This window comes from Cupressus sempervirens, chromosome 10, assembly GCF_028749045.1.
Source record: "Cupressus sempervirens isolate cs-2001-9-10 chromosome 10, ASM2874904v1, whole genome shotgun sequence".
Lineage (NCBI taxonomy): Eukaryota > Viridiplantae > Streptophyta > Pinopsida > Cupressales > Cupressaceae > Cupressus > Cupressus sempervirens.
The window spans coordinates 550,090,576-550,115,125 of NC_143127.1; the positions used below are offsets into that span (position 1 = coordinate 550,090,576).

At 37.4% G+C, this 24,550-nt stretch overlaps 1 protein-coding gene across 5 annotated transcripts in view; it reads right to left on the bottom strand.

Moving 5' to 3' along the window:
• Positions 1 to 3,926: 3,926 nt before the first annotated feature.
• The window catches only part of LOC149535070 (uncharacterized), a 51,007-nt gene continuing 30,383 nt past the window's right edge, over positions 3,927 to 24,550 (bottom strand). For all 5 annotated transcript variants that reach the window (XM_089804073.1, XM_089804072.1, XM_089804076.1 and 2 more), the window contains one exon: positions 3,927 to 4,384. In XM_089804073.1, the coding sequence (XP_089660199.1) occupies positions 4,103 to 4,384 (282 nt within the window). In that variant the 3' untranslated portion in view covers positions 3,927 to 4,102. The remainder of the gene's footprint in view (positions 4,385 to 24,550) is intronic.

Consider the following 24,550-nt stretch of genomic DNA (forward strand, 5'->3'; position numbering starts at 1 on the left):
TTCATCTTATTAAATATAACTATAAATTTTATTAACATAAAAAGTAATAATTTGGCCAAAGGAAGGCACATACAAAAGAAGATATACAGATGAAGGTCTAAAGCTTTAAAGTTTATCAAGGGGGAGTTGGAATCTAGAACAAAGGTATCAAAGATTGGAAATATTGATTTGCATAAAACATTAGAAAAGAAGATTGATAGGCGGCGTCGTGAATGGGCCTCTATTCTATACAAGTTTGGGCTAAAGATGAGAGAAAAAATCAAATATTTGGGAGAAAAAAATGTAAAAATGGTAACAAAAGTTTCATCTTTGAATAAAAAGGAAATTTATGCCAAACGCAAGTTATAGAAGATTTAAGAATCAAATTAAAAGATGTAGAGGATGAGATTATAGTATTAAGGGAGTCCTTATCACTATCTGCCAAGAAGGCTAAACATGCAAAAGCAAGTGGGATTCAAATAAGAGGATCTTGAGAGAAAAAGAAAGGGAAAATTCTAAATTGCAGAAATCAACAAGCAGAAGCAAGTGGGATTCAAATAAGAGGATCTTGAGAGAAAAGGAAAGGGAAAATTCGAAATTGCAAAAATCAATTGTTAGATTGCAAGGACTTTGTACAATAAGATGCACTCTCGATAGTCTCAAGTACAATGAACTGAACATTTTATTTCTTGAGTTAGACTGTTGTAAATGGAACCTGTAACTAAGGTGCAATGCCTGAAAATCCAAAATCCATTCCAACGTAATATATGCATGTAACTATACTAGACACTATCGAGAATCCCTACCTCTATTTTAGAGCATAACTTTTCTTGCATAGAGTACGATGCAAATTAAGCCTTTAAATTAAGTCATCAATGTTGATTACAAAATATTCATGACTGACCACATAGCATGATGTATTGAATCACATCATAGATTTCTATTGAAGCCCAACTTTACCAGGTCATCATTACTTGTACTATCGCATAAGGTAGGTTGTACACCTGTCATTCTAAGGAAACTATTTTTAATAATCGAATAAAGTATAAGACTAATAATCAAAATGTTCTTCCAATTAGATTTTTTCAGAGTGAAGGATTTGTCGTTAATGTGGTCGGATTGTTTGAAAACTATTATAAAATCAATAATATTACATTTGATCAAGAAATAGAATACAATTAACAAGAATGTTGGATGGGTATCAACAGAAAGAAAGACGTAAGCATCTAAACACTACAAAATTTCAATAAAAGTGTTTCCAACCAAAAAGGAAAAAAGAAATTATTCTTGAAAAAAGGATCTTAAAATACGTTTCTCCTGCATGTCAATTCAATATCTTTAATAAAAATATTAATGCTTATAAGACAATAGCTAATGAATACCTCTAATATATTTTACTTTATTAATTAAATTTAAGTTATGTATATTAACAAGTGAGAATAAGTATTAATATATTTAATTATATTTTTTTGATTTACTTTTTTATTTCAGATAGTAACACCACTTGTTCTTGAATGATTGGAAGCATATTTTGGTTTTATTTTAATTTTCCTATAGTTAAATATATGGAACAAATGTTTTTTATTATAAAAAGTCCTTACACCTTTTATTACTAAGGTTTAATTTTTGAGTTATATCTATCACGAAACATTTAAAACATTGTAATATATTTAATAAAAATATTTGAAAACTATAATATCTTTCATCAACAAGGACTCAAGCTTGCCCAAAGCTCTTGTTTAAATTTATTTTATTAAGTGTTATGATTAACTCTTTCAACCTTTGTTCATGAACTAAGATGATAAGATTGTATAAATGATTATTATATGATTAAACACAATATGTACTTTAAATTAAATATTAGGGTTAGATGATTATCAAATTAACCTAGTAAATTAAACTTTAAGGGTTACGTCAAACCCTAGAGGGAGGTTGACTAACTGAACCGCAATGGTGGGACAATCACACACAACTGGTGTTTAATCATGATGTCCATTGGATATGAACTCTTAACTCAAAGACAAACATTGTATAGTAGCAATTTAATAGTTAACTCAGTAAACATCGGTGTTTTTAAAAAACCTCGTGCATTTGCCCTAGTTTTGGGGCATGACAAGAACCTTCATTGGGAAGCAGTTAATTGAATATTAGGGTAACTTAAAAGGCACTTCTGATTGTGTTTCATGCTTTGGTGGCAATAATTTTCATTAATTCTAATCTTGCTGGAGATTTAGATTAACAAAAAAACTCTGGTGGCTATGCTTCATGTTTGTTGAAGCTGTCATTAGTTGGGTTTCAAAGTTGCAGCATTCCATTTCCCTTTCTTCTCCCAAGGATGGGTATTTGACTTTTCCTAAAGGTCTAAGGGAAATTATTTGACTTCAACAATAATTTAGTGATTTGAAATGTCAACAATGCAGACTGTGTTTTGCTTTGCAATGCCACTTTTATGCCTCGTAACCATTCCTCTCAGCGTCGTTCTAAGCATATTGACATACATGCTCATTTTGTTCATCATGCAGTTGAACAAGGCAAGTTGAGAGTTGTAAAGATAGACACAATAGTCAATCCAGCATATAGCTTGACCAAGGTTATTATTTCCAAAGAGAAATCCAAATGTGTTGGGCCTTCTCTTGGGCTCTTTAAGAAGAAATGAAACAGCATTTAGAGCAAGGGATTTGTTGATCAGTTGCGGCATCCATTGAACTTCAGGTGGAAGATTGTTGAATTGAACGCCAACGAACACCTTTTCTTTCATCCAAAGTTGATGTCTCTTCAACTTACATGTAATGGGTTGTCTTTATATACGCTGCTACTGTATCATTGTAAAACTCAACTTTTGTTCAATTATTACAATTCCTCTGCTCAGTATGGACATAGCATCGTGGCGAACCACAATAAATTATGGTCTTATTCTCTTGCAAATTACTTTTGTGTTTTTCTCTATTCTGTTTTTCGTTCTTCGCTTTCACAATGATGACATGTTCTACTGATGCCAACTGGAAAAAAGCAGTCTCTTATTTCATATTTCCTATGGCAATAGCCACGTGTCCACATCTATGCTTTACTATATGCATATCATGAAACCATCAATATTCTGTAAAGGATAAGAAATTTGTATTAGAAAAGAGAAGGCTTTGATTAAAAGAAAAGAAAATAAGATATATATATATATATATATCCAAGGACGGAAAGTGGCTGTAATCACAAATGATGCAAGGAGACTGGAATAGAAGCAAATTATATATTCTATACAGTTTTCGGTGTTTCCTACAGCATCATACTCTGGAACTGAAAAATTTACAACCTTGGTATTATAAATATTAAAACATGCATACAGAAAAGTGGTCAAATTTTCACTTCAAATAGCTAAGTGTTTCTGTGAAAAATGTACAGTATGGCATTGAGAGATTAAAATTTACAAGTACAAAAAGCTGAATTTTACAAGAATAAACAGTAAAATTCCATAACATCTCCCCCACAAAATCACCATTTGTAAATTTTATTAGTACAAAAGCTGGATTTTACAAGAATAAACAGTAAAATTCCATAACATCTCCCACACAAAATCACCATTTGAGTTGCAGATCAACAAAGTCCACAGATGACTTTGTAAGTTGTGATACTAGGTATTTTTGCCTTCTTTTTAATACTAAGAAGCATCATTATTAGTTGAATTTGTTTTATGGAGTGGATCAACTCAACATATGCCAATTATGCTGTACTACATAATATAGATCATGAAACTACCAGTGCTCGAAGGGACTAGAAATTTGAATTTGATAAAAACTTTGATTAAAAGACAAGAAAATATGATAACCAAATAAGGAAAGAGGCGCTGAAATCACAGATGATGCAAATGAAACTTTAGAAAGTGTAGATTATGAATCCATGCTATGCATGGTTTTGCCTGGAGCATAGAGATAGAAATTTTTAATACTTGTAACTTTTCAAAAAGTCAGTTTAATATAAACTTAAAGTAAGCAATTTTTCACTTAAAACAGCTGAAAGTGTTGCTGCTAAAAAACGTAATATCATGACATTCAAAGATTTCATTTTATCATTACAAACATCCTAATTTTACATGAATCAACAGAAAAAATTGATACCATCTTCCATGAAATCACCATTTGACTTGTGGATCAACAGAGTCCGCAGATGACTTTGTAGCTGTGATACTTGATATTTCTGATTCCCTCTTAATACTACCTTCAGACACATCATTGTTACTTGAATTTGTTGTCATGGAATGGATTAACTCTGACACCTGCTGCTTGGCATGTTCTAATTCTTGCTCTAGCAGAAAAATCATTCTTGTCCTTTGTTGAAGCATACACTCCATCGTTAGAACTTTTACCTTCAGCTCATCCCTTTCCTCCTCTACATTCTTAGGAGGTAATGCAGACTGCATGACAGGCAATAAGCAAGGTAATGACTTAAAGGGGAAAAAGTATAGTTAGGTCATTTTAGAGTTTATGCACCCTGGTTTCTAATCTCCTCTGTTGTTTTATAAAAGCTGAAAAATATTAATATGCATCCTCAAGCACCTCATTTTTGACAAACTGAAATTTGCTTCTTATTTCAAAACATTCTCGAAGCCTAGAAGAAAAACAAATTAAGACACAAAGTTCTAATCCTACCATAGATAATAAATTAATAATATGTCAACCAATTGACTTTAATCATTAAGTACTCTTAATTCAGTAATGTTGCAGTAGGTCAAATTGAAGAAAATTATTAGCAATGGAATTAGATTTGATTTCAACCAGGCATTGAGAATGTTAAGGAATAAGAAATGTATGTGACTTGTTGAACATGAGATGCTTGAGGATATGTATCATGATTTCTGAAAAATAAAATGTGATGAATTCTAAATGCATAACATTGAGCATTGAAATAACAACCAGAAAGACAGTAAGATTATTTAAGACATCACATGACAGGAGTATCAATAATAGCTACTGATATATGCGAATTTATTGGCATGTAAAGTAACAGAAGTGTGAAAATAAATTTGAAGATTTTTAAAAATTTAAAACTTGCTTCATGCACCTAAATAAACCTTAAAGACACAATAGCATCATCATATGGAAGCTAATTCAATCACATACACACATACATTAATCACATTAGCATAAAAGCAAATTTCAGCTTAAGGAAATAGCAAACTTAGATAAAGAATATTATCAAACATACACAAAACCCATGGAATATGAAATCCATCATCAAATGTTACAAACGGATATAAAAACAGTAACTATAAATCTACGGTTTAGAAAACCCTGCATCCATCCTATGAAAGCATCAAGGTTAGGTCCTTCAAGATGTAGCAGCCATAATATATCTTTCTAGGTTCTAACTAGGAAAATGCAGAAACTTGCAACAAGTGATATTGTATTATATAAAATATTTATGATCATTGTATTCTATAAAATATTCATGATTCATAATTGGTCATTTACTTGCTCAGACTTATATTTTCATGAGGTATTGGTGGCATCACCAAAATAAGATTGAGGGTAGCACTGCTTGCAAGGGTCTAAAGGTCTGAGAGAGAGAGGTCTAGATCTTGGGGACCAAGAAGAGAGTAATAGAAAGTGGTAGAGAAAGGGGATAGAAGAAAAGTGATAAGGAGAGAGATTGGTCTAGAGTTCAGTAGAAATAAAATGAGTGGGATTGAGAGAGCAAGAAAATGCTGATAGAAGTTTGTTGATTACTGAAAGTTGACTGTCCAGAAAATTTTAAGATCTTCAACATCTAGAGTTTGTATTATAACTCTTAGAGATATGAAACCACTCTCAAACATTTTCCCAATGTATACATGAATTATAAATTGAAGTACAAGATAGGGAAAAAATACATTGAAATGTCACTTACACTTAAATATTATATTTCACCATAGTTACACCACCCTACGAGACAGGGGGTCAGCGAGACGGGGGAACAAGATTCCGAGATGGGGGGACAAAGGGGCCTTGATTTGGGGACAGCGGGGGACGGCGGGTAACATGGGGAGCAAGGGTGTACTTACTATACATATGGTAATTAAAATGCTAGTTATGAAAAGATGTACTACAATTGTTTTGGGGATGGCGGAGGAAGGGCGGGGGGGTGATAGGGGGAGCAAGGGTGTACTTACTATACATATGGTACTTAAAATGCTAGTTATGAAAAGATGTACTACAATTATACAATATAACTTAATATAATCATATAAAGATGTAAAAAACAGTAAACTTAAACAATAAAAAATTGAACATTGAACATTGCATTGAAGTTTTGAACTAGAACATCATGATTGATGATCAAATGACAAACAAACAATTAACATTGACATTGAACATTAGGAAATATTAGTCTATATATCAATCTTCAGATCAATAGTATGAGTATCTAGATTCTACTATCTAAAAGTAAATGTGCCATGAATCATGATATAAAAATAAGTATATAATATTATAATGCAAACAAAAACTACAAGTCTCCCTACACTCACAATAAAGGAGACTCCGTCACATCCCCCCGCAATAAAGGAGACTCCATCACATCCCCCTGCACTTAAACAGGAGACATCTCGCCGTCTCCGGTGGAGGTTGCACTCTAAGTGGCACCACTCAAAACGCCAAGATGCCATCCCCTCGTCCCCGTCTCCGAGACAGCCTGTTTTTTTTTTTTTTTTTATTATTTATTTTAGGGGGGGGAGCGCATTCCCGTATTACACTGTATTTCACGCATATAGTTTGATGTAGAGAATGAGATTGACTTGAAGACAAAGATGCAAAGTTGATGTTAGATTTCTTGTGTATTCTATGTTAGAATTAGGCAATACTAAGAGGGTGAGGGTTAATCAATATTGTGGCACTTTCACACCAATTAATTATCTTGAAATTTAACCATGTGAATCCACAAAGAATAATAGTGAAAAGTAAAGCACAAAGCAGTAAGTTACTCATAACACCATGATTTGTTTTCAAGGAGCCTTGACCAAGGGAAAACACCAATGGGGATGGTACCCACAACTACGTACTAATCTAAATATACTCTCTTAGGAGTTTTTGACCCTATTCGGAGTCATTATATACACTTGGTACATTAGTCCTTGTTTGAGGACTAGAATTTGTTAGAGGTCTCAACCCTATTAGGAGTAGTACTACAATAGGAGCTCATTGCTCAATAAGGAATCACTGTCCAATATGTACACTAGAAATGTGTCACGCTCTAAACCATTCTATCCAAACGATTCCATGAGTTGGAATGCTTGGATGCCGGCTTAGAGCTCCCTATCCACAGAGTGCAAGAAGGTATTGTTTCAAGTTTGAAGGCTCTCAGCCGAGCCTTAGAGATAAGCTTCTTGCTAGTGAACCATGCAACAAGAGGTTCTTTGAGACAAGAGCAGGAATGCAAGTGTCTACAATGAATCCCTCAAGGATACAAATGCGAATATGAAGACTACACTAGAATGAATATGCACAGTGCAACTATTCTAAGCATGAATGAGAGTATTACAAAACCAAATATTAAGCTATGTGAGATTATTGCAAGAATGAAAGCTAAACTAACATGCAACTATGCTAAGAATGCCATATGATCCTATGCTAATATGATGGAATGAGAGAATGTAGACAAGGAGTGAGAAGTTCTCCATAAAGCTCCCAAGAAACCTGTTAGAAAACCTGCAGCATAACAATATTCAAATGAGGGATCGATCCTTTGAGGGGGGAAAGCTCTCTCCCTTTTAAAGTCGTATGGACGGTAGAGATCAAGATGAAGATGATGGATGATCAACGGTGGAATTCGAAAAGAGGAGTGATCCATGTGCACACATAAGTCAACCAATAGAATATAAGTTGACTTGTCACATAAGACAAAAGTCTCACAAGCCTTTTCTTTTAATTGTAAAATAGAAAAAGGACTTTATGTGTGCACTTTAAGTGGGTTGGAAGAATGGGGTGTTTTATTTAATTAAAAGGGGACATGTTCTTTTAATCAAATAATGAACTTAGGATAGCATAGTCAAACTATAGGTTATAATCAAATAAATTGATTATTAGCAATTTGGTCTAGATAAATGATTAAATTAATTTAGCCAAAATGCTGAGAAGGGGGCTAGTAGTCTAGATGACCATTTTTAGGTGATTACATTTGCCCCTCTTTGACTAATGCGTGATCGATCTGGGAACACATTATGTCAAAGAAAATCGAAGCCAAGTAGGCGATGATAGATATAGATATTTGATTCCAAAGAATGAAATGCAGAAATAGATAGCAAGTCCTAAATGCACAGCCTGATAGCAATAGTACTGAACATTAGGAAGATGATGTTAGGATCCGAAAAGAATTCTAACATCTAGCAAAGCGAATAGATCGAGAGCAAGTGATAATGTCAAACAAATGCTCCTAAGAAATAGATAGCTGTAACAATCAGCAATAGAGTATTTCTGCCCCCTCGGGATTGAAATCGAAATGAGGTAAGAGGAAGCAGAAAGTAGCTAGACATGAGAAAATCGAGATATAGCAATGTCTGATATGATAGATAAATGATTAGAACCCAAGAATGACTATAAGAAACTGATAAAATGCCCCAGTTTGACCAAAGTTGACCGCGAAAGATAAATCATAAAAATTAGGTCAAATTGAGTAGAAAGAGGATTTAGATGTGAAAAGGTGAATAGAAGTAGATATGAAGCATAGAAATGATGAAGTCATGAAGAAATGAAGATGCCCCAACGATGATTCAAAGATTAGACCTCAAACGATCAGCTAACTACTCAGAAGAAGGTAAAATTTTAAAATGCGATTTTGACCATCAAGATGAACTCGGATTTCGATTTCGATCCAGAAAATGGATCCAGGACGTCGAAATTAGCTAGGGGTGCAATTTTCGCGCAATTCCAAGGAGTTTGAAAATTAGGTCAAAATGAGGTTGGAGGCTATAAAAGGGGTCCAAGTGTCATTTTCACTATTCATTTGTCTTTTTGTGATTTGAGAGATTTTGTGTGGTCCACATAGCATCATGGCTCAAGCGAACATTCCTCTTCATCGACATCGTTTCGAGCGCAGCCGGTTGCACAACTGGCCAGAGCGATATGGGGCGCCGGTAAGTAACTACCTTTTTGTCGCTTTTTCGAGCTTTTTGTGAGCTTTTCGGACGTTTTTAAGTTTTTTTGAAAAAAAATCGCGGGATACTTTTAAAGTATCGCACGAGCTCAGAAAAAATGTCGTGCGACACTTTTTTCCAAAAAAAGTATCGCACCGTTCATAAAAATGTGTCGCCCCGGCCATACCCAAATGTCGCACGACGCGGTGCAAAATGTCACACTCCTTATGTAAAAAGTGTCGCGCGACACTGTTTCAAAGATGTGTCGCACTCTTTATGTAAAAAGTGTCACACAGCTAGTTTTGTTGTTTTTCTTAATGCTTTTTTTTTTCGTCATGTGACTATTACTGATGATTGCTTGTTTTACCTGAACAGGAGGTATTCCCGACATTACAGATTAGAGCTCCCAGGGTGGTTGGTTTAAGTGTTGTGGAGCATTTGAGCGATGAGGAGCAGACTGCGCTAGTGGATATGGGCTTGCGTTGGGTTGTACGGATGCCCCATATTCGGGCAAACCACGATTTGCTGTCTGCGCTGGCAGAGAGGTGGCATAGCGAGCATAACATCTTTCACTTACCGACCGGCGAGGCATCAACTACCTTGGAGGACGTATATCGCATTCTGCGAGTGCCATGCCACGGCGAGCCGGTAAGTTACTTGGTTAGTAGTTTGTTGATTTAGCCATTCAAGGGCCATTTTGATCCCATTTGTTAATGCTTCATACTCTGCAATATTGTTTGTACATGGGAACAAAAGTTTGTAGGACTTTGGAATTGTATAACCATGAGGGGAAACAAACAAAATCCCTACTCCAGCTCCATTCTGTGTATGGGATCCATCAAAAAACATCTTCCATGTTCTATCAGAAATGTACATGATCGAGGCATCTGGAAACTCAATTTGCATAGGTGCTACATCTTCAAGTGGGAAGTCAGCCAACTGGTCAGCTATAGCCTGTCCTTTGATTGCCTTACGTTCCACATACTGAATGTCAAATTCGGAAAGAATCATCATCCATTTAGCAAGGCGACTAGTAAGTGCAGCTTTACTTAACAAATATTTCAAAGGGTCTATCTTAGCAATCAAGTGAACTGTATGGGTCAACAAATAATGCCGGAGTTTTTGGGAGGCAAAAACTACAGCAAGGCATGCCTTCTCTATACTTGTATAGTTTAGTTCATAAGCCACCAAAGTTCGACTGATATAGTATATGGCTCTTTCGTTACCCATCTCATCACTTTGGGCTAAGAGTGCTCCCAGAGAAGAATCCGTAGCTGAAATGTACAAGATCAAAGGTTTTCCCAGAACGGGTGGCATCAAAACTGGAGGTTTTGCCAAGTAGCCTTTGATTTGATCTAAACTTTGTTGACAGTCACTGTTCCAAATATGGGTAGATCCTTTATGCAGATTTTTATTGAAAGGTTGAGCCTTGTCAGCTAATTGAGAGATAAATCTTCTTATGGATTGTAGACGTCCTTGCAGACCTCTAAGCTGACTGATAGTCTTTGGTGGAGGCATATCCATGATAGCTCGGACCTTTTCAGGGTCAACCTCAATGCCTTTTGCTGAAATGATATAACCTAGCAATTTTCCAGAAGTGACACCAAAGGCACATTTTTTTGGATTCAGCCTAAGTTGGAATTGTTCCATACGGTCCAATATCAAACTAAGGTCTTTGAGATGTGTCTCGTTTTCTTGATTTTGCCAATGTGTCATCAACATAGTCTTCCATGTTTTTATGCATCATATCATGAAAGATGGTTGTCATTGCTCTTTGATATGTAGCGCTAGCATTTTTAAGCCCAAAAGGCATGACATTCCAGCAAAAGGTACCCCATGCACATGTAAAAGCTGTCTTTTCTTGGTCTGCTGGAGCTATCTTTATTTGGTTGTACCCAAAAAATCCATCCATGAGCGAGTACATCTCATAACCCGCAATCATGTCCACTATCATATCGATGTTTGGTAGTGGAAAGTCATCCTTGGGGCACGCTTTATTGAGATCTCTAAAATCAGTACAAACTCGTATGGATTTGTCATGCTTGGAGACAGGTACAATGTTGGAAATCCACTCAGCATAATCAATGGCCCTAATGAAGTTTGCATTCAATAGTTTTTCTAACTCTGTCTTGACCAGTAGGGCCACATGTGGATGCATTTTTCTCAACTTCTGTTTGACAGGCTTGACATCTGGTGAGATTGATAAGTGATGCATGATGAGATCTGTATCAAGCCCTGGCATATCAGAGTATGTCCATGCGAAGTTGACCTTCTTGTCTTGAAAGAATTGAGCAAACTGTGTCTTTTCTTCGTCTGACAAAGATTGAGCTACATGGATAATCTGAGGACATTCTTCTGTTCCCAAGTTGATAGGCTATGTAGGTTCAACGAGAACCGAAGATCTATCTTGGAAATAGCTTGGCAAACTACCAAGTACCTCACCCGCAGGTGCCTCAAAGAGGTTTTCACCATTAGATACGCCTTTATTTTTACTTTTTTGAGGATCAAACACCGCCACAATGTGGTTTTCGCCATCTGATCGCTTATTTTTCCTTTTAATTTTTTGACTGAGGTACTTGATATCTGATTCCGTCATGTTAACCACGGGTTCGCTGGTGGAAGAAATGACAAGTTCAATTGCATTCAGATAACAAGCGATCTCATAGTCATTTTGGAAAGACCGTATTTCAGGTCTTTGATTTTGGATAGACCAATCTATGAGATCTGGGTGAATTAGCGAGCGTGAGGGAGAAGTTTCAATGTGATTGACATGGAAGGAGTCATCTCTGGTGACCTGTGAAGTTGAGCCTATAGAAAATGTCGCAAAGGAGTCCAGCTCAGGAATAGTCCTGGAGGAACTAGCGTGATCCATTGAGACATGTTGTGAGTCAAACTCATCCGACCCCATACTAGACCGTTCAACTACATCGGGTTGGGTTGCATAGGCATGAATGACATCCACCCCTAGCTCGCAAGATGCATCAGAGAGGCTTTCCCACTCATACTCATGAGAATCTGTACTTTGACCCCTAGCTATGAGATGAGCAATATTCTGCCTAATTCGTCCTCTATTTATGTCCTCAAAAGTAGACCCTTCTTGTTCCTATTGTTGGGAGGTAGAAGCTTCTTCATTATTAGCAGTCACTATTTCTTCTCCCCAAAGGAGGGAAGTGAGAGGAACAAAGTCTTCGCTTTGTGCAGTAGTAGCAATTACGGGAGAGTCATCATCCTCCGATTCACTAGACATGAGCAATGTTCGATCACAGGTTGGTATATTATTGTTTAGCCCAAAGCCTAGACCAGCGGTGTCTCAAGCATCACGACCTTGAGTGTGACTTAAAGGTCCAACTAGAGCGTTCTTACAACCAGTTAAGGACCCGTGGCCCTGGTAGCCCATTTTTGTCAGAAATTTATAGCCTTTTCCATATTTTTTAGGAGAAATAGGCGTAGTCACTATAACCTCCTCATCTTCCTCTTCTTTGTAGATCCAGTCCCTAATGGCCTGTTCTTCCTTCTCTGCTTCTAGTGGTATGGAAGATTGCACAAAAGCGCCAAAAAGTGTCATAGCAGAAGCAGAAGACTTCTTTGCAATAGTTGGTTTCCCATAGGACCGAGGGGAAATTGGTAAGGCAGCAATAGAGTCCAAAGTGTACTCGCCCGTACCAAGGCTCATCATTTTCAGTTTTTGTTCACATTCTGTGAAAGATGGTGCTAGCTCATGAGAAGAGCGATTGTGTGGGACTAGTGTTTCAGGAGCAGATAATGTGTTGATAGACATGGAGTTGTCGCCGGGGACAACTACTTCAGTACCATTAAAAGGGAACTTAATGCACTGATGGTATGTAGAGGGTACTGCTTGCATATCGTGAATCCATGGCCGTCCCAACAACAAGTTGTATGCAAGTGGTATGTCTAAGACTTGGAAAACGACATTCTTCTCAACTGGACCAACTCTGATTGAAGTACAATTAGACCTTTAGAAGGCCTTTCGACCTCATCCTAGGCCTTTATAGTGATCTTGCGCTTAGGATCGATGGCAAATTCAGACATGCCCAACTGTTGGATTACATTGAATGAAATGATATTTAACCCTGCACCATTGTCTATCAGGACCCGGCAGACGCGGGTACGAAAGATTTGAACTTCGACGTGAAGAGCAAGGTTATGGGGATGACTGAGAGCTCGGTCATCTTCTTCAAAAAAGGTGAGATAGTGAGGCGAGGAGATGTGGTTCACCATAGCTTGGAATTGTTCCACATCAATATCTGTGGGAATGTTGGCAGAACGTAAAGCTTTCTCAAGGATATCCCTGTGCAAAGGAGATAACTCTAGCAATTCGAAAATGGAAATTTGTGCTTGTGTGCATTGCAGTTGACTAACAAGATCATAGTTGGAGATCTTGGAAGTAATTGGTTGCTTAGATGATGAAGCATTTTTAGGATCATTAGCAACTTTTAGGACAACCTTAGATTGCCCCCTAGTGACAGCGTTAGGTGGTTCACCCTGAGAAGATGAAGACTCAGCCACTCGGAGTACCACCTTGGGTTTAGTATCAGTATGATCTTGAGGAGTGGATCGTGTCCTTAAGACCACTCTTGGTCGTTCATCTTCAGCGTCATAATTTGGCCAGTTGTCATTGTTGGAGCTTGCCATACATATGTATTCAACGAGCTCAAGCATGCCTATAACATTATCAGTGTTAGCGTAAGCATAACTGATTTTGGCGTCATGATTCTTTTTGGCAGCTACCCTTGAGGTCTCACCCTTTTCGTATTCAGGTAATGGTTTTTGGAAAGCCTTATGATCAGTATTCTTAACAAGGCCATCTATAACAACTTTGCCAGCTTCGATGAGGTCTTGAATTACATCTTTGAGTTTGAAGCAATTCTCTGTGTTATGTCCTTTACTTCGGTGATAGCTGCAAGTATGATGTTCTCTCCACCATGGAGGTCTAACGGGTGGATCGTAAGGACGTGAGTTGTCTGGTAAGGTAACCAATTTGTTTGCAATTAAGGTTTTTAAAACCACTTCATAAGGTTCGACCATAGGTGTGTAAACACGTCGCTTCTTCGCAAATTTAGAGCCTTTGTCAAAGGGTTGTGGTTTTGAACCTTCTTGTTGCTTTGCTGCATAGATGGCATTGGAAAGGTTAAACGCAAGCTCCTTAGTCTTAGGAGTGTCCACTACTCCGTCATTGACAACATACTTCTTTTTGTTCCAAGGTTTGCCTTTGTCTTTACCGTTTCCATTGTTAACTCTATCCTTGTTTATGGCAATGTCACCTCTTTTGATAGCAACATCCTCAATGCGATATGCACTTTCTACCATGGCGTTGAAGGATGTGAATAACTGTTTTCTTAGATCAAAGTATAATTCGGGTACAAGCGTATTGACAAAAATGTCAATTTTTTCAGCCTCAGGCACTTGCCGAGGATACCGAGAGTATAAAGATCTCCATCGTTGAAGGTATATTGCAAAAGATTCTCCTGGTTTTTGTTTGATGTTGCATAAGTCTAGCACAGTCACAGGATGTTGAATATTGTATGAATATTGCTGGATGAAGCGTTGCGCAAGTTCGTCAAATGTTTTAAGAGGAGGACTTAATTTTGTGAACCATTCCATAGCTTGTCCTCTTAGACTTCTAGGAAACAAACGCATAAGAAAGGTGTCTTCATGCATAAAGTCCATGCTAATAGCATAGAAATGTCTCACATGGTCGTGAGGGTCACCATTTCCATTGTATTTGTCATACTTAGGAACCTCTATATCCTTAGGAAATGGCAGCATGTATAGACTCCTATCAAATGGAAGAGCGCAAATTGATTCAACAAATGATGTCTTAGGTGGCTCTTTTGAAGTTTGCAGTTGTGCAAATTGTTTCCTTAGTTCCTGTATTTCTTCCCTTAAGATTTCAGTCTCAGTGGGCTCTCGTTTTGGAATAATATGCTCAACATTAAAACCTTCAGGGAGTTTCCATCCCCTAGCTGCCATGTATCGGAAGTATTGGTCTCCATTTTCTTCTAAAGCTCTGTGCATTAGTTTTTGGGCAAAGCCATCTTGTTGAAATTTGATCACGTCTTCGCTAGTTACTACTTCATCACTATCATGATGAGATGGTTTAGGTGAAGGACATGTGCCAGCGGCAGCTCTAGGAATCCTTGGAGGCGTGTGATTACCATCATTGTTCTGAAAAGGATTCCGAGGACAAGTTCCTTTATATCCTGTAGAGCACGCCTAATTGCCAGTTTCAACTTGTTGATTTTCTCTCTCCATAGCATATATAGCCTCCAAAGTCTTTTGGGTTTCACGTGCTTGTTCTTCTAAGCGACGTTTAATTTCATCAGGGTTCTATAGTGACTATACCACTCGTATCCTTGGGTGTCTCAAAGGGTGTACCAAATGGATTTTCAAAACTATAAAGTGGGTTGTGCCGAACGTTGGCCGTTTGTGTTTGAGCAAATTCGAGATTATTATCACAAGGTTGTTTGCGAGGATGTTTGGGTGGTGTTTCCAATTGCTTGAAAACAAAAGGCGTGTGACTACCGTTACCAACTTGATATCTAGTTGTGACCGGCATGTAAAAAGTTGTCTTTGTTTAGTAGGACAAGAAAAGCGAGCCGAATTTGAAGCTTTTACGATCAGGACTAGTCACTTGTCAAAATGTGATAGATGGCTTGTCAAACAATGCTCAAGATCTTACAGCACGAGTGACTCGAGCCTAGCGGACGAGCGAGAAGCTCAATAGCAGATAGCTAGAATAAAATAATAGCTGAATTTTGACAAGTGATTCATCAAGATGTTTCAAGACTTACATTCGACAGACTAAACCCATCTTTTCAACCTAGGACGAATTATTCACACACTGATAGTAGCCAGGATCAAGGGTGACCAATGTGACGCTCCTTAGACCAAATAAATCCAACTGTGAACTCTGTTTTTGACCCAAAAATGACTCAAGGCGATACTTTCTCAAAAGGAGGGCGACATAAGTTCAACAAATAGTGTCGCGCGACAGAATTTCAATAAGGGGGCGACACTTTTTGTCTAAGCGACGAATATTTGATCTGAGCGCGACAAAATTTTACACAGTGCGACGGAATTTTGGGTAAAAATATGTCACGCGATATTTCTCGTGAAAGCGTACGACAGAGTGCCAGTTTTGTGCAAAAAAAAAGTCAATTTTTGGTTTGAAGTTCGTTTCAATTTGTCAATCGGACAGTTGTTTCAATCAAACAGTGTTTCGTTTCAGTTTGTATCAGTAAACAGCAAGGTTTACAAACAGTAAGTGTTTTAACATGTCTAAAAACAATTGATCAAGGGTAAAAACCATAGTTCCAAGAATCACGGCGATTCATGCGATTCACGCGATTCGGCGATTCGATTCAAGCCAAACGATTTTTTGTGAATCGGTGAATCGAATCAGCGATAAAGGGTTTATGAAATAAGTTACTAAATTTCAAGGGTTTTTTAAATTTTCCGATTCATGGCCGATTCGATTCCGATTCATGGCCGATTCACGATTTGATTCGGCCTTGCCGATTTCAATCCGATTCCGATTCTTGTTACTTTGGTAAAAACAACCTTGTCAATACGCATTTGGGATATCAGAACGGCCTTCCTAACAACTTTTTATCAGAATGTTTATGTTGCAAGAACATTAACACTGGTCAAAACATCGAAAACAATAGCCAAGCAATCTACCTTAGAGTCACGGTTCATTACTCAACAACTTGGCCCACGCTTGATGCTCCTTTGCCTCACACCAAGTGGTTTCCCACAAGAGATATTGGCTTTGTCATAGAAGTGCCATAAGCACAACCAAGGGAACACATATGGTGAGTGTAAATCTTGGGGTGATCCGGGTAGTCCACTAGGATCGATCCTTGCACCAAAAAGTTGAGTGGCTAAAAAGGGTAGTTATTAACTTGGGGTTTTTAGATCGGGCTTTCGTTCATAGTGTTCCTCTTGCTCCCAATTACGGGACACCTCACCTTGCAATGGGTAACCAATCTCACGACCACAAGAGTACCTTAAGCATTCTTGCCTAGTGATCTCCCTATGGTTGAAATCCCATAAGTGATCACACTAGGCGAAGACAAACACTACGTCTACGAAGGTTTTGTGTCCTTGATAGCCTTGAGTTTATAGTGGGCTGGAAGAGCCGGGTAATCTGCTTGTCCCCACTTGGGTCGTTCCTCTCAAGTTGTCCGAGAGCAGGCCCTCTAAAGGATTCTAACTACACAAAGAGTGGATCAACTTTCGGAAGTCAAGATTTCTGATTCACCACAAGGGTGAAAAGCATACTCTCCTATTCCAATTATTTTTTCCCAAACACACCAGGAAGATTCAGTTACCCCTTGCTTTTGAAACCAAATGGCAAATCAAGATTTCAGATTCACCACAAGGGTGAAGAGCATACTCTCCTCTTACCAAAAGACTCCAATCACAAGTTTTATGTGCCTATGAAAAATAAACAATTAGTCAATGCCGCACATGAAAACAAAAAAGAAATAAAGTTTGGATTTTTATGCTTTGGGCAGCCCTGCAAACAATGTTAGTAGCCCTTGCGCATTTGAAACTTTGACATGCGTTCTTTTTATGCAATGTTTCAATTTTTTTCACAAGGATGGCAACCTGAAATCACAACTTGTTAGCACCAAAATTTAGTGTGAAATAACATAAAATTCTGCAATAAAAAGTGGTTAGTTGCCTCAAAAAGCCAATTTATCTTCCAACCAAGTGCATGCAAAGAAAGTGCAAGTTAATCACAAATGCTCTCATTTTTACTCTTTGATTTTGACCTAGTCAATAAGATTGGACTTGTTTGCTATGATTTCGGATCCAAAAATAGAAATGAAAAGAAGAGACCCCTAATAAAAATCAGAGAGCTTTCCAAAAATGCAAAAAATTCAAAAAAATCTCTTCATTTGTGCCCTAGGGACCCATTTTGTCAAAACATACTAGATTTATAAAATCGGGTTTTTGATCCCTAATACGACCTCAAAAGTCAAACACAAAGAGAGTACCCCTCTTAGAATTCAAAAACCTTTCTGAAAATATAAGTTTTTCCAAAAAATGCGGTGATTTGCGATCAGAAATGGCTTTTTATGAAAAACAAAGGAAAAATCATAACTCTCGTAAATCACGTCAAAATGCTCTAAAAATCGGACTGAGACATGTTGGACACATACCAAACTTGAAAGGAAAAAATTCACAACCAAACTCCAAGCGAATATGAAGACTACACTAGAATGAATATGCACAGTGCAACTATTCTAAGCATGAATGAGAGTATTACAAAACCAAATATTAAGCTATGTGAGATTATTGCAAGAATGAAAGCTAAACTAACATGCAACTATGCTAAGAATGCCATATGATCCTATGCTAATATGATGGAATGAGAGAATGTAGACAAGGAGTGAGAAGTTCTCCATAAAGCTCCCAAGAAACCTGTTAGAAAACCTGCAGCATAACAATATTCAAATGAGGGATCGATCCTTTGAAGGGGGAAAGCTCTCTCCCTTTTAAAGTCGTACGGACGGTAAAGATCAAGATGAAGATGATGGATGATCAATGGTGGAATTCGAAAAGAGGAGTGATCCATGTGCACACACAAGTCAACCAATAGAATATAAGTTGACTTGTCACATAAGACAAAAGTCTCACAAGCCTTTTCTTTTAATTGTAAAATAGAAAAAGGACTTTATGTGTGCACTTTAAGTGGGTTAGAAGAATGGGGTGTTTTATTTAATTAAAAGGGGACATGTTCTTTTAATTAAATAATGAACTTAGGATAGCATAGTCAAACTATAGGTTATAATCAAATAAATTGATTATTAGCAATTTGGTCTAGATAAATGATTAAATTAATTTAGCCAAAATGCTGAGAAGGGGGCTAATAGTCTAGATGACCATTTTTAGGTGATTACACAATATACATAAGGTAATAGTTAAAGTACCAATATGACAGTTTTCACATCACAATCATGATTAGTCCACAATATACCTTGCATCTGATCTAATCAAACATTAAATCTCGTATCTAACCATCAATACATCACATACTAAGTTCGCATATCATACCACATGCCCATATACAAAAATTGTCATCACTGTATATCTTTCCAATTAATTCACTACTCGACTTCACAAACTGTCTTTATAAAACATGTGGCATGATAACCAAAACCAGTTATTAGAATTTTACATCCAAGAGTTCATATCTAGGATGTCATCCCTACATTGCCGAGTAACTGAATTGGTAAGACAATTCAATTCCTTAGGCCAAATTGTCCAATTACCAAAACTTATTTTAAATACTGTGATATTAAACTTGTGCTGAACACTATCTGAACATAAGCGAACATATCTGAACATAAACATACTTTCCATCCAAAACTTGTGCTGAACACTATCTGAACATAAGCGAACATATCTGAAGCATATACATGCCTTATATTATCATTATCCAAAATTGTGGCCATGAATGATTATCCTGCTAAGCTCGCTGACAAAAACATTATGACCGATCAATGTTTCCTGCATAATACTTAGACAAATTTCATAACCCAAACTAAATCTTAAGTCAGGCAATCATTCCTACTGTCTCAGCTGCCATCAATAACAACACGAACATCCATACTCAATCACTTGCCAACAATCTCCCCCTTTCGCATTGAATGCCAAAAGAAAACTTATCTCAAAAACTTTGTTTGTACAGTACTCTTAAATCATTCTGTTCCTCCTTTCTTAATAAGATGCTATCAAATTACTCATTTTTCACTACTACTATACTACTCCCCCTTTGACATCAATGGCAAAGGCGAGACTCCAAAAAGTATTATGTACATAGCAAAATTGTCCAATCAAAAGCATACTACACAAACTTTAATACATTTGCAAAAATTTCCTTAAGGGCTGCAAAATTTGTATCCCGTGACTTACTCACATTTTCTGCAAATTGAATTTCTCCACGAAGTGTATAAGCTGCTATCCCAATTGCTTATAGGTTTGTTGGCCTGAATGCTTCATAATATTTTTTTGAGGTCTCCAACAGATCTAACTTTGCATGATCTCCAACTTGGTGTACGTAAACTTCGCAAAAGTGAAAATCTTTGTATTACCCCATCTCTTTCACATCGTAGCAAACTAGTTTTATCAAATGTTTTGCTCACAATTTTGTCAAATTCTGTAACACTACGCTTAGATTTCCCAAAAATCTCTATAGCCTTCTCTAACTTATCTTCTTCCTCTCTGACACCCTTATCTAGCTCTTGTACTTGCTTAACCGAATTTGCACAAATTATGTACAGTTCATTCGCTTCATCTATACACCCTTTAATATCCTTAATGTTTTCATTAATTATCTTTACATCATTGGCTATTGAAGCACTTCTTTACAATATAATCTTGTTCTATTTTTGCCTTGGTAGACTACTCCAATGAAGTGAAGTGTGCATCGAATTCATTAAAAACCATGTTCAAGTTGTCCACAATATCATTACCTTGGAATGTCATATGAATAAGTAATGCTTTTCCATAGTAACACAGGGACGCATCCTCCCCCTTTTTGCCCCACGTCTCGAAGACTTCAACGCACCAAGGACTTGAGGACTCTATCCCCCCGTCCCCAATGGCGCCACCAGATTCTACCACCTCCACCAAGGATGGGGGACATCCCGATGTTGACTATTTGCAAATTCAACTATTTATGTTTAATGTTCGATGTTCTAATTCAATGCAATGTTCAAGTATTTACTCTTTTACATCTTTATATCTTATATTGCAATACATATTTTCATAACGAGCATTTTAAGTACCATATGTACATATATATACCCCCCCTCTTGTCCCCCACCATCCCCAAATTAAGACCCCTCTGTCCCCCTGTCCCAGAAGCTTGTCCCCCTGTTCCGCCATCCCCTAGGGCGATGTAACTATGTGTTTTACTTGATCTATCCAATGCTTAACTGAGAATCCTTGCATTCTTTTCTAATTTCTTCCAGATCATACCTCCTCCTTAGCAAATGTCATCATTGAGATTTTCATCAAGGCATCTTCATCATAAGACTCTAGAATCTACATTGTCATCCTTATCCATACTAGGCTTTACTCAAATCACTTACTAACAATGTTGCCATACTTGATGAAGTAGTTGTCTCTATTATACTTTCCATTTTCTTGGTTTCATCCTCTTCTCTAACTGTGATGTTATCCTTATTGATAGGACCAACATGAGTTACTGTGACCTATTCTGATAGTGTGACCAATAGAATGTTACTTTGTTCAATTGTGTCCATTGTGATTGTTGAAGGTTTACCTTTGCTATAACCCTCAACTGGATATAGCTTAGACAAACATTAAATTCCTCCACTAGTCAATTGTTCAACATTCTGTCAAACACTTGGCAAGCAAACTCAATATCATTGTGCTGATAAGTTTTGTATTGTGAACTTATTGCTTTTGCATTTGAAACCTATATGTTGACTTTTCCAACACCTTAAAATACTGAAATCATTACTGGAATAATAATTATGCAAACAACCAAATTTTCAATGAATTCCAAGACTGAGAATTAACTCAACAGTCATCATCACACTTCACAAATATTAAACTCAATTACTCACTTATTTTGTTCAATTCCATGAGTAACAAATATATTGAACCTATTGGATTTGCAGCAATGAATGCCAACCAATCTGAGTCAAACAAAAACCAACCTATAGCTTACTGAATTGTGGGAAAAAAAAGACCCTCCCAAGCCAAGCCATTGCCTTAGAAGACCCTCTATCCATAATAATTAGCCTACGAGGATCACAATAATAGGCTAATCTCTCAAACTTCGATGCTAGCAAAAATGGAGACATTACAACCTTCAATTATCACTTTCCTTATTTCCTCTTCTATCATAATGTCTTCCTTTTCTTTCTTCTTCTTCTCTTCTTCTTGTTCACCTTCATCACTGATATCCTCTACCTCATTAGTGGCATCAAGTATAATGTCTTGTATGTAATGTTCCTGTTCCCTTACGCCTCTCAAGAAGCTGGATGATGGAATAATTGTGGAGGACGTATGGTGTGAATGGGAACTGCACGGTCAAAGTAGGATATCGTACGGTCAAGTGTGCAAGGCCAAGTTGTCGTACAGTCGAGACAATAGGTCGTACGGCCAAAACAAGAGACTGTATGGTGAGTTGCTGGGTGTGTGGAAGTGTATGAAAGGATGTCGTACAGTAGTCACAGGAGGCCGTATGGTATTGGGTTGGTGAGGTGTACGATGGGGATGGAATAGATAGGAGTGGTTGTAGGGTGACCTTGGTAGGTCAAGAGCATGGCAAAAGGGATGAAGAATGAATCAACAATAAGAAGTACTTGCCAATAATGATAACACAAATCATATAATTATGCAATCAACACAAAATGAGAAATTAGTACTCGCATATACCAGAAGTTGCAACCCCAAACAAAAAATATAATTGCATACAAAGATGGTGCTCTAGATGTACTAGACCCGAAGCAAAGTAATACTCAGACAGAATACGGTGAGGGTTGAATCCCACCGAAACTAGACTAGCCAAGTAGGAAAGATCTTTCACTTCTAAAATGGCGAACAATACAGAACTCCAACAGGAATTCATAGTACAAAGAAATAATCCAAATCACATATCAACCACTACCTACATGTCGCGCTTAAATACCCTTCGAAGAAACTTTTCAAGGGTTTAAAAATATAGCTGACGGCCAACCTACGAAAACAATAAAATAAAAATAGGTTTGAGATATACTAAATCGATCGGCCCATGAACAGAGGTTTGATTTATTAATTATTTTATGATGGGAACATTACAATCCTTTTGTCCCAAAATTTTCTTGTCCTCAAGCAAACGCAATGTTGGATCTTGTAGAATGTGTTCACCTTCCCAAGTCACGTCGTCCAACAGCGAGTGTTTCCAGCGTACGAAGCATTCCCTCAGGATACAATTTTGCAGAGTCTTATAATGTACATCAATGATCTCAGCCAATTCCAATACAAGCGTCTCTTCTTCATTGAGCGGTGGAAGATTTGTAGTTTCTGCGATGTTCTGCCCCACAACTTTCTTCAGGCAGGAGACATGGAAGACGTTATGGATGTGGCTCCCTTCTGGAAGTTCTAGTTCGTAGGCAACTTCACCGATGCAATGGGCTACACAATAAGGACCATAAAAACGTGGCTTCAATTTTTCTTTCCCTTTTGCCTTCAATGAGGATTGCCTGTACCGCTGGAGTCTAAGATAGACCAAGTCTCCCAATTTGAAATTTCTCTTGATCTGGTGTCTATCAACATACATTTTTTGTTGATTTTGTGCCCTTTGTAAGTTCTCCTTTAAGAATCTCAGGATGTCTTGTCCTTCCTAAAGGCAGTCTTTCGCGCTTGGTGCGCGGCTATCACCCAACACCATGTTGATAAATGAAAGGGGTTCATACCAGTATAATGCTTTGAAAGGTGTCATTCCAATGGACATGTGATAAGTGGTACTGTAATAGTATTCCCCCAGATACATCCATTTCACCCATGCCCGTTATTGTGCCGAAACGTAGTTCCGGAGGTAGCCTTCTAGCCATTTGTTCACAATCTTTGTCTATCCATCTGTCTGAGGGTGGTAGCTAGTACTTAGCGACAAGTTTGTTCCTGCCAACTGAAACAATTTTGTCCAAAAAATACTAATAAACCGACCATCCCTATAACTAACAATGTTTCAAGGTAACTCGTGCAGACAAAAAACTTCTCTAAAAACTAAATTCGATAACTGTACGGCCTGAAAGTTTGAGGGGATGGCAAAGAAGTGTGCAAACTTTGTCAGCCTACTACAAAGATACAATCCTTCCCGTTTACTTTAGGAAGTCCGGTGATGAAGTCCATAGAGATGCTTTCCCACTTCCATTCTGATATAGGCAAGGGCTGCAGTAACCCAACAAGTAAAGTGTGTTCGGATTTGTTTAGTTGACAAACTACACATTCCTGTACATACTACAATACATCTCCTTTAAGTCCCTTCCATGAAAACTTCTCCCCAAGCTGTCTATAGGTTTTGAGAAAGCCTGGGTATCTAGCCAAGGGTGAGTCATGTATTTCTTTCTGGATTTTCTACTTCAGTTCGGATTCAGGCACCAAGTATATCCAATCCTTATAGTAAATAATGTCATCCACCACCTTATACCATTCATCCTAAGTGTCACCATCCATTAGCTTACATACAAATGTGTTTTTGGAATATTCCACCAATAAGTGTGCTTTCCAGTCAGCTGAAATCTAAGATAGTAAACAAATGGCAGGTTTTCTTGACAGGGCATTTGCAACCACATTGTTCTTCCTCTTCACATATTCAATGTTGAGATCAAAACCTTGAATCTTATCCTTTTTTGTTGCCTTTCGTTTAGATCCCTTTGCTCCAGAAAATATCTCAAACTATTATAATCACAACGAACGACAAAC